Raw genomic sequence first — 17,771 nt, forward strand, 5'->3', positions numbered from 1 at the left:
GAATATTGGATATTGACATATTAAAGCGAGATTATACGATTTTGTCAAATATTTATCAATTTATATAAAATGTTTAAAAAAACTTATTAAACATATATTTCAATATAAATTAAAACAAACGTTAAGAAGAACATGTGTCGAAAAATGCGAAATAAGCCAGATATTTAATTCTGAAATCGAAAATGTCTGTACAGTCGAATTTGCCAGCATGTAAACATGCATGTACGATGTGAATCTAAATTTAGTTTTACGGTTCATTTTAAATTCCTGCAACGATATGTATTCATACGACACACGAACACTTACTAAAAAGACGAATGCTTCGGTTATTGTAGGAAAATATGTACAAAATATCTTCTTCACAATCGGCCCGGGGCGCTAATTTGTCTTGGATGCATTTTATGAAATTCGTCTTCAATGTTATTTTTTTGTGTGCCTATTTTGTGTTATTGTGACATATTTTATCAATATATTACAATTTAACACATATACAAAATCGTATAATCTCGCTTTAATACAAAAATGCGAAAATGTGTGATCATGTCTCTTTTAATAAACATTGATCACATACGAGCAAGAACATTTGTGGTGGGTGACGACAAGGCTTTTTACTTCAGACTGTGTCCGAATCAATATCCTACTTATTGGGCGGTACAAACAAAGCTGGTCTATTTACATGATTGTATTCTAACTTCAATTAGTGCATCAAATTGGTCAGCGTTGTTTGTACTAAGTGAAGGTTTGCAACGCGTGTTGTAATTCGTGATAAGTATTGGTCAATGAAAAGAAATGAAAACCACAATTCAATTGTAATGTTTAAAATAGGTAAAGCGCTAAACCCGTTAAGTCCGAATGCGAGTATTGGCAAAAAATGTAGACTGATTTCAATACGACCTACGCTCTGCGAAAACCGTGCTTAATGCATGTGCGTTAAGTTTCGTCCCAGATCAGCTTTTGAAGTCCGAAAAGGCTAATCAAGTACGTCACTTTCCGCCCAGACAGGATTGTTACTTAGTAGAGATTCCTTAAAACAAAAAATTCCATCGAAGCGGAAATATAATCTCTGATAAGCCTGTGTCGTTTACAGAAAGTATCTACTAAGCAACAATCCTGCCTAGCGAGGATCATATGATTGACTTTTGTGTAGGCGTCCATTGTATTTATGATATAAATAAGGCAGTTTAAGTCCCGCTCCTACTCTTAAAGATTTACTGAAGTGCGTTGCACATATCGGTCTATCCGTCCTTCGTCTTATCGGATTACAGAGTATATAATAGACCGATATGCGCAACGCAATTCAGTGAATCTTCAAGAGAAGGAGCGGGACTTAACCCATTTATGCCTAGAGCGTCTAGAAAAAAGGCCTTGGCAAACAGCGTAGACCCAGATGAGACGCGGCATGGTGCGGCGTCTCACCAGGGTCTGCGCTGTTTGCTTAAAGGAATTTCTGTAAGAAATATTCTAAATAAAGAAATAAATAAACTAGACATCCCTAATTTTGGAAATAAATTGATCCAAGTTAGAAGGATGGGAGAGTCCACTAGACATAAATGGGTTACACTGCCTTTCTACGTCTCGTGTATGTACTTAAACAACAACTCGGTGATGTCTGATCTGTTTATTTAATAAAATGTTAAGTTATGTTTGTTATACATAGGCGTACATTGCTTGAGGCCACATTGATCTACACTGGATCGGTTCTACACAACACTTTCTCATCAATACTGCATAACAACTTCGAAAATAATAATCATGCTTTTCCGTTTTATTTTATGGAACAGCTTTTGTTAATGCTGTTCAAAAACAGTGGTTTAAGCTTAAATGCTTCGAAGAAAAAATCACAGGCAACCTCTTCTTACGAAGGCGGCTTTGTTTTGAGTAAATATTATGTTAATGTTTTCTTACATTCAGAGTTCTTCTTACGTTTAGACCATTGCTTCATAGCTCCTCTTTTTTTACCTTACCTTGAGACGATATTCGTGTGTTTTAACGTAATTTTAATTTTTAAAATGATAATGAAACAGCCACAAATTTGTTAAAATATATATCAAGTAAAGGATGATAATCGGTAAAAAAAAATCCAATCAAATCAACAAGCTTAAAAAGTTCCGATAAAAGACAGTGATAAATCGGTTGATGAAAGATGTATCTGATGACATCCATCTTAATTCACATGTCATAAGGTGATGTATTATGAAATTATATCTAAGACCCTCAAAACAGCAATTGTAACAGTACAGTCACAATCAGTCAACGACTTCGATAAATGACGGCATCACCGACGGTTGCTTCCAAGACCTGTCTCGCTGATGTCGATGACGTCATCATACGAGCTTAGCGTCCCTAGCCATCCCGTAAAAGACGCCGTTGGTGTCCGCCAATAATGCGCGAGGGTTATCAAACTCCTTGATCAAGCCGGCGTCAAGGACCATTACCCTGCAAGCCGATAATTAAAGGACGTAACAATAGTCATACTTATAGTAATAATAAGAATACGAGTAACCAGAAGAAATAAAATAATAGTAATTAATACTACTACGCCTGCTACTGCTGCTGCTGCTGCTACTACGACATCTACTACTACTAACTACTACAACTACTACTACTACCTACTAAACTAACTACTACTACTACTTACTACTACGACTTCTACTACTATCTACTACTACTACTACTTACCTACACTACTACTACAACTACTACTACTTACTACTAACTACTACTAGTACTACTACTACGACTACTACTACTACTACGACTACTACGACTAACTACTACTACTACTACCTACTACTACTACTACGACTATACTACTACTACTACACTAACTACTACTACGACGACTACGACTACATACTACTACTACTACGACGACTACTACTACTACTACGACTACTTACTAACTACTATGACTACTACGACTACATACTACTGCTACTACTACTACTCTACGATTACTACTACCTACTACTACCTACTACTACTACTACTACTCTACTACTACTACTACTACTACATTCTACTACTACGACTACTACTAACTACTATCGCATAGCTACTTAATGCTTACTACTACCTTACTACTACTACTACTACTACTACTACTACTACTACTACTACTACTACTACTACTACTACTACTACTACTACTACTACTACTACTACTACTACTACTACTACTACTACTACTACTACTACTACTACTACTACTACTACTACTACTACTACTACTACTACTACTACTACTACTACTACTACTACTACTACTACTACTACTACTACTACAACTACTACTACTACTACTACTACTACTACTACTGCTACTACTACTACTACTACTACTACTACTACTACTACTACTACTACAACTACTACTACTACTACTACTACTACTACTACTACAACTACTGCTGCTGCTACTACTACTACTACTACTACTACTACTACTACTACTACTACTACTACTTCTACTACTACTACTACTACTACTACTACTACTACTACTACTACTACTACTACTACTACACTACTACTACTACTACTACTACTACAACTACTGCTGCTGCTACTACTACTACTACTACTACTACTACTACTACTACTACTACTACTGCTACTTCTACTACTACTACTATAGCTACTACTAATCTACTCACTACTACTACTACTATCTACTACAACTACTACTACTACACTACTATAAACTACTGCTGCTGACTACTACTACTACTACTACTACTACTACTACGACCTACTTACTACTACTACTACTACTACTTACTACTACTACTACTCACTACTACAACTACTCGCTGCTGCTACTACTACTACTAATACTACTACTAACTACTACTACTACTACTACTAATCTACTTACTACACTAACTACACCTACTACTTACTATTACTACTACTAGTCGACTACTACTACTACTACATATACTACTACGTACAACTACTGCCCTGACTGGTCCTACCTACTACTACTACTACCTACTACTACTAATACTACTACTACTATTACTACTACTACTACTACGTACTACTACTACCTACTACTACTAGCCTAAGCCTCAGCTACTACTACTACTACTACTGCTGCTGGCTGCCTACTACTACTACTATCTTACTACTATACTACTACTACTACTCCTCTACTACTACTACTACTACTTACTACTACTAATACTACTTACTACTATACTACTACTACTACTACTACTGCTGCTAATACTACTACTACTACAACTACTTCTACTACTACTACACTACATACTACTACTACTACTACTACTACTACTACTACTACTAGTATTATTATTATTATTATTATTATTATTATTATTATTATTAATATTATTAATAATATTATTATTATTATTATTATTATTATTATTATTATTATTATCGGTGTGATATTAACGAAACATACAACAGACAATCGGAACTTGTCTGGACTTTATCTTCCGAGCTATTACGAAGCAATGAAGGTGAAATTACCTGTCGTAATCCATTATCGTGTTAAGGCGGTGCGCCACGGTGATTATTGTGCACTCTTTGAACTGCGTACGAATGGTGTCTGAAACAATAAATTATCAAACATGCCTATTCATTTCAATCAATATAAACGTAATGTTAAGGTGATATTGATGTTTTTATGTATGTTTTTAAGCAACATCTTCATGATATTTATATCCAGTTATGGCACCATCGTCTGGATAACTCGACCCGAGCAACGTTTTTTCGGGAGGTAGTCGATTTTGATTTTCAAACGTTTCTTAAGTGTATAAATGATCAAAAGCTCAGGATTTCTTTCACCAGCTTAATTGTTTCTTCTCATAATCTAAAAGTTGAGTCTGGAAGGTGGCATGGACCAATAAGTATCCCATTAGAAGATAGAAAATGTACTGTTTGTGATAAGCTTGAAGACGAGTTTCACTTCATTTTAGAATGTTCATTATATCATGATTTACGCAAACAATACATCAAAAAATACTTTTGGTGTAGACCTAGTATGTTTAAATTAAAGCAGCTGTTTGAAAGCAAAAATGATATTGTACTTCGGCGTCTAAGCATGTTTATATTTAAATGTTTTGAAATCAGAAAATCTGTAAATAATACATAATTTGTAAAATACACCCTTTGTCTCTTTTGATAGTGCAACGCACAATATTGTATTATCATTCGTTCATGTGTATTGAGTAATATAATGATATGATTTCTCGTTCACCAAGTCTCTACTGGTAATTTATTGATAAATACTCAACACAATAACTGAAATATTATTATATTTGTACTTTTGTAACACATGTGTTTATTGACAGATCACGGTGTCTCTTTGAAACAAATTAGAATAACGAAATGTGTTCATGCATGTTGCGTATCTTTTTGGGCAACTTTGTAAGTAGTCATTAAATTATCAACATACGATTAGGTCTAATATTTTGGACTAAGATTCCAATAAGGTATACGCGCATATGCACAAAGAAAGTTGTCTGTTGCGTTCAAGGGCAAGTAACTTAGTAATGAGTGTATCGATCGGGATTCAAAAAGTGGCGCGAACATCTACACTCGCGAATATTTACCTGGCACTGATCTTTATGTATGGCTATGTTTAAGTGTCCTAAATATCAGTCGCGTTCTGAGAAAACTGGGCTAAATGCATGTGCGTAAAGTGTCGTCCCAGATTAGCCTGTGCAGTCCGCACAGGCTAATCAGGGACGACACCTTTCGCCTAAATTGGATTTTTGCTATGATGAGACTTCATTTAAACGAAAAATGTCATAACAGCGGAAAGTGTCGTCCCTGATTAGCCTGTGCGGACTGCACAGGCTAATCTGCTAATCTGGGACGACACTTTACGCACATGCATTATGCCAAGTTTTCTCAGAACGCGACACATGAATAGAATAAACTAGTCTCCGCACTGGATCAACTTGCATTCTTTTGAAGCTCGTGTAAAAAGTGCACACACAAAACATATGCAAATATAGGAAACCATCAAATCGTATAATTTATGTTAATGGCGTCAAAGTTGTCAACCGGTATGACATATTTGAAGTTTCTATGTCATCTCTTAGGAAAGGTTGTAGTTGTTAACTCTTAAGAGTGTTAACAACATTTAATTCCTTCTGAGTGACGGAGAGACTCTTAATGTCCCCTGTCAAATTCGTTTTTGAGGTTTTAACTATCATTTTGAAGATATTTATAAAAAATTTACGACTGCAAAACATTAAGCGATAATTTATGTGACAAAGACACGGTTTTAATACCAAATATATTAATTAACATAACATTAGAAATTTTTTAACAAAAAACTTCAAAGGTAATGAAAGCAAAAGTAGCATAAGACGCAATGCGTTAGGAATGGAAGCGAAAATGAAAAGTAGCGTAAGAAAAAGCAGCGCGAGGAAAAGAAGCGTAGTGACAAACATTGTAAGGAAAAGAAGCTAAATGAATAGTAGCATAAGGAAACGTGACGCAATAAAAAGTAGTGTAGAGCAAATTACGTAAGGAAAAGTAACGTAAGGAAATGTAGCGTATAGACAAGTGGCGTTAGGAAAAGTATCGCAAGGAAAGATAGAATTTAGTCAAGAGACCAAAGGAAACGTGGCGTTTAGAAAAATAGCAAAGGTACTAGTGGCGCAGGAAAAATCAAGCATAAGGACAAGTAGCATGAGGTTAAAGTAGTGAAAAGCATTGTTTTGAAAGTAAAAAATAAGCGAAACCTTGAATAAGGTCATCCGTTTCCATGTCGACGGCCGCTGTCGCTTCATCTAGGATAAGAATGCGGGTTTTGTGGAGCAGCGTCCGGGCCAGGCACACGAGCTGACGTTGACCCACGCTAGACAAATATGAGAAAGTTATATATAAAAATAGAACTGTCAAAATTATTACACCGCATCTAGTTAAAAGCAAACTATTCAGTACAAAGACTCGTGACGTTCGGATTAAATTGTAAACCTTTTTTTCAATAAACAGATACATATGTTGTTTTTATTTTATGCACACACAACTGTTATAGATTTTGTGAAGATAAAGTTAAGTTTGACGATTGAAAAAGCTATATTGGCATTTAATTAACATGTCAATTAGAGATTATGCCTGCATGCGTTTTCAACGCATTTGGCAACGATCAAATGCAATAGTGGGTTGTAGTCAGCGGAAAGTTCTAAAGCTATTCAAAATATTTATCAATAACTTCATTCACGCTCTTTTGTAACATTTAAGTTTATTGATTTTGCATAATGTAACGTAATGTGAACATGCCATTCAGCTTATCCCCTCACATGAGATTCAGTGCCCTCATCTGAGATTAAATCATATCAACTGCGATTAAATATTACTATCATGATAATATATCCCTGTAACTTGAAATTCTGCCCCCCCCCCCTCACTAGAAATTCAGCCCCATCACATGAGATTCAGCAACTCACCGGAAAATAAATTCTTCGTCCATCAGATTTAGCCCCCGAATCCTTCAATTTTATCAACTGCACCATAAGTTACGTTCCCTGCTCGCCTGAGAGTCAGTTCCAATTCCCTGATGATGCAATCCCCACTCATTCGAGATCTGGTCAATCTCACTCGTGAGATTCACTTCCATCCACCTCAGACTCGCCCATCCTCACATTAGATTCCATCCAATTTCACGTGAGCCGTAGTCTACCCTTAACTGAGATTCAGTTCCAATTACCTGACATCTAGTCTACCATTACCTGAGCTTCTGTCCACCCTCAACTGAGATGCAGTTTTCCTAATCTAAGATTCAGTCCATCTCACCTGATATTTAATTCCCCTTACCTGAGATTCATGCCCCCCTCTCCGCACTCATACTCCAGTCCATCCTCCAGTCCCCTCACAAAGTCCTTCAGGTGAGCACACTCCAGCGCATACCAAATACTGTCCTCGTCGTACCGGCCAAACGGATCGAGGTTGCTACGCAAGGAGCCGGAAAACAGCACAGGGTCCTGGAATGAAGTGTAGCGTTTGTATCAATTAAACATTACATATGCGCAAACCGAAAGTGACGACAGCGGGGATGCGACTTATACTCGCCCAGAGCATTTCCTGATAAACATCGTGATATGTTTTGTTATAATTTAAAGTGTATGCAAGTATGTAATGAGAAAACTGATTTGTGTACTACATAGTCTTTTAGTTTTTGTTGGTCTCGAAAGCATACATTCAAGACCAAGATATCGCTCCCTATGACATAAAGTCCGATATTGTTGCAAGTTAGATTTTGCAGTTACTTGGCTTTAATATGTTGGTAATGCTGGATTTTCAAATAATCATTCAATTATGTTTCTGTCGGTACATAATGAAACATAGGAATCTGGTGAAAACTTATTATTTATTATTTGAAATATTAAACATATTTTTATTGCGCAGGCATAACTTTAAACCGAAACGAGGTTTGCAACGAATGGTGTTCAATTAATCTCACCTATGTATTTGTTGTCAGATATAAATGTGTACCGTAATTACTCTAAGTTTTCGGAAACTCTAAGTTTTCGGACACACCCTTTTAGCCAAAATAAATATTTTTCGTGACACTATATTTTCGGACATACAGGTTTTTGTCGATTATTAATGACTCCAATATTTCGGACAGTATATTTTACAGCGCTATTTTACTGGATTTCTGTCTTGTTTTCGCTTATTTGGGACCCGTTGATCATGGAGTTTTACAACCGGACTAAGGTCATAAAACGTGATATAGCATGCCCTGAGAGTAGTGGACCATTACACTTGCGTTATCGCGTAGATTACCATGTTTATGAGTAATAAACAATGGTTTTACCCACCAGCATTTGATATGATATCGTAATTATGGAGCAGTATGGTTGTTTTCCTTAACTTTTTATTTTATTTTATGCTTTCCTGTGGTTTATAGAGAAATAGCAGTGAATTAAAACTGATTATTTCAATGTTTCAAACAGTGGAAATTATCTGTGAAAATTATCGATAATTTTTAATGTTTACTGTGAAATGACGTCATTTTTTGACGAAATGACGTCATTATCCCAGCGAAATTCTTTAGTTAAACTCTTAAACAATGTACATGTGTATATAAACTGTGAAAACAGGCATAAAACTCATTTTTTGAATATTTTTCGTATATAAGTTTTCGGATACTTATTTGTAAGTGTCCGAAAACGTAGAGTAATTACGGGTAAGTTTGGTCCACATATCGATGATAGTACCTGGGGTAGTATCGTCAGCCTGGTCCTAAGATCGTGGAGCCCAAGGTTGGCGATGTTCACCCCGTCGATGTATATAGCGCCCCCTGCCGCCTCTATCAACCGGAAGAGGCTTAGCGTAAGCGAGGATTTACCTGCCCCTGTCCGACCGACGATACCCACCTAGAAAAGCGAGAGAAAGTCGATTCACATTAATTTATCGCCCTTTACTATAGAAAATAAACCACGTACACGTTTACGTTGGCTTGTCTGCTCGTGTGATACCTACTTACCCCCTCTGTATAAAATATTATATTAATTTGGACGCATTGTTGTTTATTTCCCAATAACCCACGGTGATGAGTAGGGAATGACAACCGTTGACGAATGCACGAAAGTTTCAGCCAATGTCCGGCCATCGATGCCGACCTTGGAATTTTTCATGATTACTTCAAGTTGTTGATTAATGGATTTGCAATTAAAACAAGAGAATGTCTCGCAGCTCTATCCGTCCAATTTTCAATTTAGTGTTGTCAATCAAGTACATAAACATTAATTAAAAAAGGAGAGCGTCATCCGTGATCGACAACGATCCATTTGAGAACAATTCCAAGCAACACTTAGATGGATAATTAAATTATGTTTTTATAGAAAAACTGTAATCTGGTTGACCACAAAAGCGGTCAATTTACCAATGTATAATTTATATAAAGTGGCAATGAGGTACATCTGTTTTCGCATGCTTAATTTTGAAACCGTTGAACCCGATGCATAGCGAAAAATCATTCCAAAATATCAACATGTATAACTTTGTTTCCCCGTACTATAGGGTATCCATCGTTTTCCACAGATCGTTTCTTTTTCGTTAAGGTACGTACCTTTTCCCCGTCTTTGATAGTACAGTTGATGCCGCGCAGAACCAGGTCCAGGCCCTCCCGGTAGCGCGTCAGGAATTCCCGGAACTCGATAACGCCGGCGCCCGGCCACCCCACAGGAGGCTTAGAACGCTCAAGCACCCACCCGGCCTGTCGAAAGTGGAAATCGTCAGCCTTAGTACACAGATATTAAAGCCCCCAAGTTGATTTACATTTGACCCAACTAAATGCGGTGATTAATTTATTTCAGTGTTGCTGTGTGTCGTCATGTGTTGTGCTTTCAGTGTAGTCAGTCGTGTACATGTAGCTTTTAAGTGATAAGACATGAGCTTGTTGGGATGTTTGGAACTTTAAAACCGGTGAAACCCCAACTGCTTTTAATTGACCGTCCCAATGCGTTATTTCGTGCTTTATTCATTGCGTGTATGTTTTTGGTGTTTGTTTGTGTACCCTTTTAAGTCAGACTTTTTGGCAAGTGGTAACTTGCCATAAATATAGGACCACATGCTACAGTAAGTTTATATTGTACCGACTCAGCGAACGTTTCAATTCGTTTATTTTCACCCAAGAATATAGTGGTAACTTAAATGTTCAAGGTAGTTACCGCTATTAAGATTTAAACAAATAGAGTTGTGTTACAGAAGAAATAATATCGTGATTGTGTGAATCGTTAGTGGTTTCCATATATAGGTTCTGGTAAGTACACTGCGTTGTGACTTCAAAAGTAAAAATACAATGTCCACAAAAAACGACTTAATAACACCATGGGATTTCTGCAAGAGAAAAACGAAAATAATATCGACAAAAGACGTTTATACAATGGGCAAATAGACGATGAATTTAATGATAAAGCATACAATTCTGAATACGCATCATGTTAATTTGACTCTCCTTCGAACAATATGCAAGTAGAATTGCGCGCATACAGTTTTAGATTAGCTCATTCCAAAACAAGAATGAGGTTTATTTTAAATGGAGCCTTACCTGGCAGAGCCTCTGCTGAAACCAACATAGAGTCTAAACAATGCTAAAATCGGTAACCCGTTATCATTGGAAAAGACACCATTTACAGTGTGCAGGATCAATAGGATTCACGGGGATTTACACACGGGCTGGACAGAATGTAAATACACCGTTAAGAACTTTATTTTTGTAAATATCTCATGTTTTGAAATACATTTGCAAAATTCTTAAGCGCATAAAATACAGCTTTTCTTGCGGTTTGTACCGATATCTTCAGATTTAAGAATACGTCATTGAATACGTCTGAAATCGGTGCCAAAATACATTTCATGTTGCGTGCAGGATAACCGTGTAAATGAATAATGTACACATATACATTTTGACCAAGAACACAGGCTTATCAAATCAAGTAATAGTGATGTATTACACTTCGCCAAGAGCAGCATAATAAACTGTCTTTAAAGGGATCTTTTCACGGTTTGGTAAATTGACAAAATTGAAAAAAGTTATTTCAGATTCGCAAATTTTCGTTTTAGTCATGATATTTGTGAGGAAACAGTGTAACTGAACATTTACCATAGTCCAATATAGCCATTAAATGTATCTTTTGACGATTTGAAAACCTAAAAATTATAAAGCGTTGCAACGCGAAACGATTGGATAATTTGGAGAGTTCTGTTGTTGTCGTTTAAATTTACAAAACTAAGAAGATTGCTTATATAAGGTATAAAATACTTACACCATGTACACCCGGCGGAATAACATAGAGGGCTAATGCGTTTTAACTTCAGACTAACTCCAGGACTCCGGGGGGTCACTGGTTCGAGCCCTGGTACCAGCCACTTTTTTTTCCTTTTTTTAAATTTTATTCTTGATTTTTTACTGGAGCTTTTAAGATCCAATGTTTACATTTATCAATATAAAGCATTTAATGACAAACTTCAAAATATGCAAAAATCTGTAAAAGGCCCCTTTAACGCACAAGTTGAAATTCTTAAGAAAAATTGTTCAAAAAAAATTGAAAATAAGCACTTTTTCAGGTGTGTTTACAACCATTAACGTTTTACTGTGAACCCCACACAGTCAAGTGATACTGCACCCTGTTTAATCCGTATTTGCAAGCAAAGCTGACCCTTTTTCATCTATTAATTATAGTTTCAGTCAGTTTATATTTGATAAGGCTTCGGATTTTGAAAGGTTTTAATATAATCATATTGGTTGTTATCGCTTGATTAATGTGTTGTTGTTGTTTCTAAAAAGGCGAATTCCCGAGTAATGGCCTAAGTCTTTTACCTCTGAAGGAAGCCTGGTGTACTCGGTGACTCTCTCCGCCGATACAATGTTCATCTCCATTTCGCTGATCGCAAACACCACGAGATTTAAAGTGATCGTGATCTGAAAACACGCGATAAAGTTATGACGATAAACGGTACGACATAATAGCAACCAGAGCCTCCTGTATGTTTTAGGCTCATTTCGTTTATGATTCATTCTCTAGTGTAAATTTGAGTTTCGGCTCGCCATATAACTGGTTGAAACCCCAAATGCTTTGCATTGACCGTTTCGAGGCGGCGATCCAAGATTTAATCAATTTATGTCCATTGCTGTGTTCTGAAATAAAACAATAAAGAAATAGTTTCTCAATTTTATGCTTCTGATATAATTACATGTATTGAAATTGATTTAATAATATAACACTTTGATTTAAGTTGCTGAATGTAGTAAAACGTATCCTCGCACATCCCCTTCAATTCTGTCAGATGCCATTCTTCAAACGGTGCAAGCAGTGAAGCACCTTTTTTGTAATGTGGACGTTACAAATTTACAATCTTCTTTACACCTGTGTTTATCATTTCTTTGTATACTTATAATATTAAAACTTAAATATTATAGATAACTGATCCTTAGGACACCTGGACACTGAACAATTGTAATATTTCTAAGGTTGCCGTGGGTTAATGTAAAGGTGTCCGCCTAGCCACCGGGAGGTCACGGGTTCGATCCCCACTGTGGGAGCGATCTTTAGATTTCCCCCAAAGACACCACGTACTGGTTCTAGGCCCAGGAAACGGACTCGAGAGCATTTCAAATAAGTAGTAAGTATTTTCAATGCAATCGAGCTAAAATAAATAGGTTTAAACTAATTGTAATATTCGATTCGTAAAAGAAATGATCGAATATTTATATTTTTCTCTTGGTTATCGAAAAAAAGTAAATATTCATTTGTCGCTACACGGTTTTTTCCTTTTTTTTGTTACTTATTCGTGATGTAAAATTCAATCAAACAAAGAAATTGGCAAAAATTCTCTGCATCGCTTATTGTGAAAATCTAACAAATAGTATTGACATTTGCTCTGTCACAATTTTTTTAAATGTTAAATGCAGCCTTGATGTTAATATGTAAATAACGAAAACACAAATCGTTGTAAACCACACTAAAAAGTTGAAGAAATGGGTGTCTGATCAAATGGAATTACCTGGACGGCGTAGGTGACGGATAAACCGACTTTGGCCCCGCTCAGTCCGTCCGATATCAGCCCAAATACAGTAGCTAGTACAGCAATCAGATTGCCTATGAGCTCGAGACGTATGCCGATCCATCTGTAAAATATAACTTACAATCACTAAGTTGCCATTCCTCATTTTCTTCTATACAATTGTCAAACTTTCTATGCAATTGGTTAAAACCATGGCCAGTAGCGCTATTGGGATATCCAACTGCCAAAAAAAGAAAAGTGATTATTGAGTCCTCGTACCTGATCATTTCTTCTATACATGGTAGTCAAATTTTTCATTTGTGTGACCAACAGAGATTTCGGATTGCGCACACTTTACTAATTTCAAAAAGTTCATGTAGTACTTAGTGGTCATTCCTGATCTTATAGATTTGACGAACTTTTAGTTACATTTGTTACTAGATTCCCAATGATATCTAGACGCACGATATAAAACTTTTTGACACGTTCTTGAAGCGTTTGTATTGAAGATTTGCCTAGCATTTCCCATTAATATCATCTAAACCGAATACCTATCCGCATTTTAGCGAAGAAACAATAGTCGTCGAGTTTTTCTTTTAATAGGAGTAATATAATTGTGAATGCATCAAATTAATTTTCAATTGTTTATTTTTTAAATTTCGTTTGTCTGACAGAAGTCGCCTAGCAGTCGATCTGTATAAATTGATACTTGCCTCCCTTTTATATTTTTCAAATAATTATTCTAAATACCCATGGTATGCTGAACAGCACTGACATCAAGAGAGACTAAGTGATCGCCCATATTATGCTAAGTCACATCAGAATAACACGATCCGGGTCGTGCGACGTTAAACTAAAAGTTCTCAAAATCCGTTGTTGAAAGATGTATTTCTATTCGTCGATCATCACAGGCATTGTCGCGTGCGCTTTAAAAATCACGGTCAAAATGAAACTGCTTCTTTGGTACACTTATAAACGGCGGAACACGTGAAGTCCATTTAGGATGATTGGATATTGAAGACTTATTTAAACATGATATACTTAGAATATGTTTTTAGACGTTTTTAAGTTGAAGCCAATAAGATAAACAACCTTGAACCGGTATTAGATGCGTAGAAGAACTTCATATTCTCGTCGACCCGTTTCCGGGACTCCTGTATGAACCTATCCGTGCACCTGTACGCACGAATGACGCTGGCTCCCGTGATGGTCTCGCTGAAGTGGTTGTAAATCGGGGACCGGCGAATCGACTCCGTACGCCTCATGGCGCGAGCGGTAGGCAGATAGAATTTCTGTGAAATATACGAGTTGAATTCGACAATAACACAATAAAGGAAATCATCATCATCAATAGCAACATCAGCATTATTATCGCCATTTGTATTATCATATAATACTCCTTTTGAACAGTAGCAGTAGCAGCATCTACATCAGCATCAACATGATCAGCATGGTGGTCGTCACTAGCCGCTTTATTCTCATTATCGTCATCATCAACCAAGCAACACCATCATCAACAATCAAGCACCAACAACAATAACACAAATAACGTTAAGATTAAAACAATAGCATAATTCAAAAGGACTGCTATCGGATAGAATTGTTTCTATCATACGCAAGGCCCGGGACAAGGTAATTGGCACCCTAGGCAAACCATTCGCACTCCAACACCGCACCCACGGCAACTTATTATTCAATTAATATTAACTCCTACAAATGAATGCTTTGCTGCTGTTTTTTATTTCGTATTTTAATTCAATATAATCTGTACACGTATAATGGTATGTATTGTGAATTCAAAACTTTATTTTTTGTGCTTTTTCTATAGCAAATCTGGAGAAGAGTTCCATCAGTTCAATCTATCTAGCAATGCCATGTTCACTTGAGAGAGTAGCTAGTCAAACAAATCTTGCACGTGTCATGGATGTTTGAAGATATGTTTTTATGAGTTTGAGCTTCGAGAAGCTTCTCTCACCACTATCTTTAGAAACTTGAAGTGCCAAGAGGATTCGCAGAGCTGTAGCAATAATGGGCACACTATCTGTTATTTTATTTTTCAATATAAAATTTAGTACATCCTGTGGCGATGTAGCCGTGCAACTCGTCTTGATTTTATACATGTACGTATATATATTATCAGATACATGTATCTACAATAAAGTGTTTTTTTTCGTAACAAACCATTTAATACCAAAATGAAAAATACATTCCCAATAATAAGAGCAAGTGCTCATGACGTCACGATTTACACGTCAAACTTCATTCAATATAATCGTTCCTTCATAAAAAGCCAGCGTCGAAGCGTTGTATTACATTATTCTTTGAAAGTGGGTACGTAGAGGTAAGATAAACAGAAATAACAGGTTACTGTCTGGTCAAATCAGACATCAGGCAAGCCTCACCGTTATTTAATTATCAGCCTCATTATACTAATCGATCAGGTAGTCCCATGTAAAACTTAAAGGGATCTTTTCACGGGTTAGTAAATTGACAAAATTGAAAAAGGTTGTTTCAGATTCGCAAGTTTTCATTTAAGTTATGATATTTGTGAGGAAACAGTATTACTGAACATTTACCATAGTCCAATAAAGCCATTATATGTATCTTTTGACGATTTGAAAACCTAAAAATTATGTATAAAGCGTTGCAACGCGAAACGATTGAATAATTTGGAGAGTTCTGTTGTCGTTTAAATTACGAAACTACAAAGATTGTTTATATAAGGTATACATACTTATACTATGTACACCCGGCGGAATAGCCGAGAGTGTTAATGCGTTTTTACTTCAGACTAACTCCAGGACTCCGGGGGTCACTGGTTCGAGCCCTGGTACCGGCTACTTTTTTCCTTTTTTTAATTTTATTCTTGATTTTTTTTTTACTGGAACTTTTAAGATCCAATGTTTACATTTATCAATGTAAAGCATTTAATGACAAACTTAAAAATATGACAAAAACCTGTGAAAAGGCCCCTTTAATATATTGCATTCGTCATATATTTCAACCTACCACACAGAACACATAGAAAATTGCAATGGGCACTATGGCAGCCATGAATATTGGTGTGATGACGGCAATGACGATGAGGACGGCCATTGTTATGAACACCATGAGTACCCATACTCGGTAACTCTCGGGCAGCCTGTTATCCATGATGTCAATGTCGCTGGAGAACCTGTGACGTAGACAGATCGTTACGTAAAAGGATTGAATATTGAACATATGTAAAGTATTTTGATTAGATATAGACAAAATGTGACGTCAGTGAATTATAAATAAAATAAACGTGAATAGGTTAGTGAAGTGTGGACAATATTATATGTCAGTAACATAAACGTAGTGAATTTCGTTACGTCATTTGATAAGGTGAATAGTATTATGTGTGACGTAAGCGAATAAGATTTATATAACATGCGAGGTCAGTCCATTAGGCATAGTCAACATGTGACGTCGGTGAATTATTTATTGAGAATAAATGTCGTAAGCGAATCCGGTAAACAAAATATGTGACATAAGTCGATAAGATATGTTTAATATATGACATCAGTGAATAAAAATAAGATAATATGTAACGTGGGTAAGCAGATGTAGAAAAAAATCTGACGTAATTTAATATGAACAAATATATGTGATTCATCTTATTAAAGTTAAAAAGGATATTTGTTCATGTCAGTGTAAGATCGTTTGTTATTTCACGATTGATCATAGAACATATATTTTTATATTTTCTATGATCACGAGTGAAATAACGAACGATCTTACACTGACATAAACAAATTTTCTGTTTGTTTTATGCTCCTTTTTCAAGAACAATTTAACATCTGATTCCCTTTCGCTGAAAGGTTACCCTTTCTCCCGTGGCGAGCCTCAATACATTCCATAACACAAAATGACGTCATTAGTATGACGAAAAGACGTCATTATACCAGCGAAATTCTCCAATTAAACTCTTTAACAATGTAAATAAACATGAAAAAAACATAAAATAAAAAGAAAATGTGTTGGATTCGGTGGAATGTCGATCTAATTCACGCACTATCATAGAAAATATATAAAATTATTTATGATAATCTAAAAATAGACAAAGTAGTTCCGAAAATGTGTTATTTTCAACGGTGAAAATAACAATTTGTTTATTTTCACTGTTATTATTTCACTGCATAAATGTCATATTTTATGATTAGGTATAACATAAATTGTTATCGTTTACCATGCATCGTGACATATCGCTAAGAAAATAATAGGATACAACATGTCTGTGTGTTAAAGTA

At 35.9% G+C, this 17,771-nt stretch overlaps 1 protein-coding gene across 1 annotated transcript in view; it reads right to left on the reverse strand.

Moving 5' to 3' along the window:
• Positions 1-1,612: 1,612 nt before the first annotated feature.
• The window catches only part of LOC127869803 (multidrug resistance-associated protein 1-like), a 57,169-nt gene continuing 41,010 nt past the window's right edge, over positions 1,613-17,771 (reverse strand). Inside the window, exons 25-34 of the mRNA XM_052412462.1 lie at positions 16,510-16,675; positions 14,593-14,792; positions 13,501-13,624; positions 12,317-12,418; positions 10,064-10,210; positions 9,210-9,368; positions 7,804-7,970; positions 6,729-6,844; positions 4,501-4,579; positions 1,613-2,436 (exon numbers count right to left, since the gene is read on the reverse strand). Coding sequence (XP_052268422.1) covers positions 2,325-2,436; positions 4,501-4,579; positions 6,729-6,844; positions 7,804-7,970; positions 9,210-9,368; positions 10,064-10,210; positions 12,317-12,418; positions 13,501-13,624; positions 14,593-14,792; positions 16,510-16,675 — 1,372 coding nt within the window. The 3' untranslated portion in view covers positions 1,613-2,324. The remainder of the gene's footprint in view (positions 2,437-4,500; positions 4,580-6,728; positions 6,845-7,803; positions 7,971-9,209; positions 9,369-10,063; positions 10,211-12,316; positions 12,419-13,500; positions 13,625-14,592; positions 14,793-16,509; positions 16,676-17,771) is intronic.

This window comes from Dreissena polymorpha, chromosome 2 (assembly GCF_020536995.1).
Source record: "Dreissena polymorpha isolate Duluth1 chromosome 2, UMN_Dpol_1.0, whole genome shotgun sequence".
NCBI lineage: Eukaryota > Metazoa > Mollusca > Bivalvia > Myida > Dreissenidae > Dreissena > Dreissena polymorpha.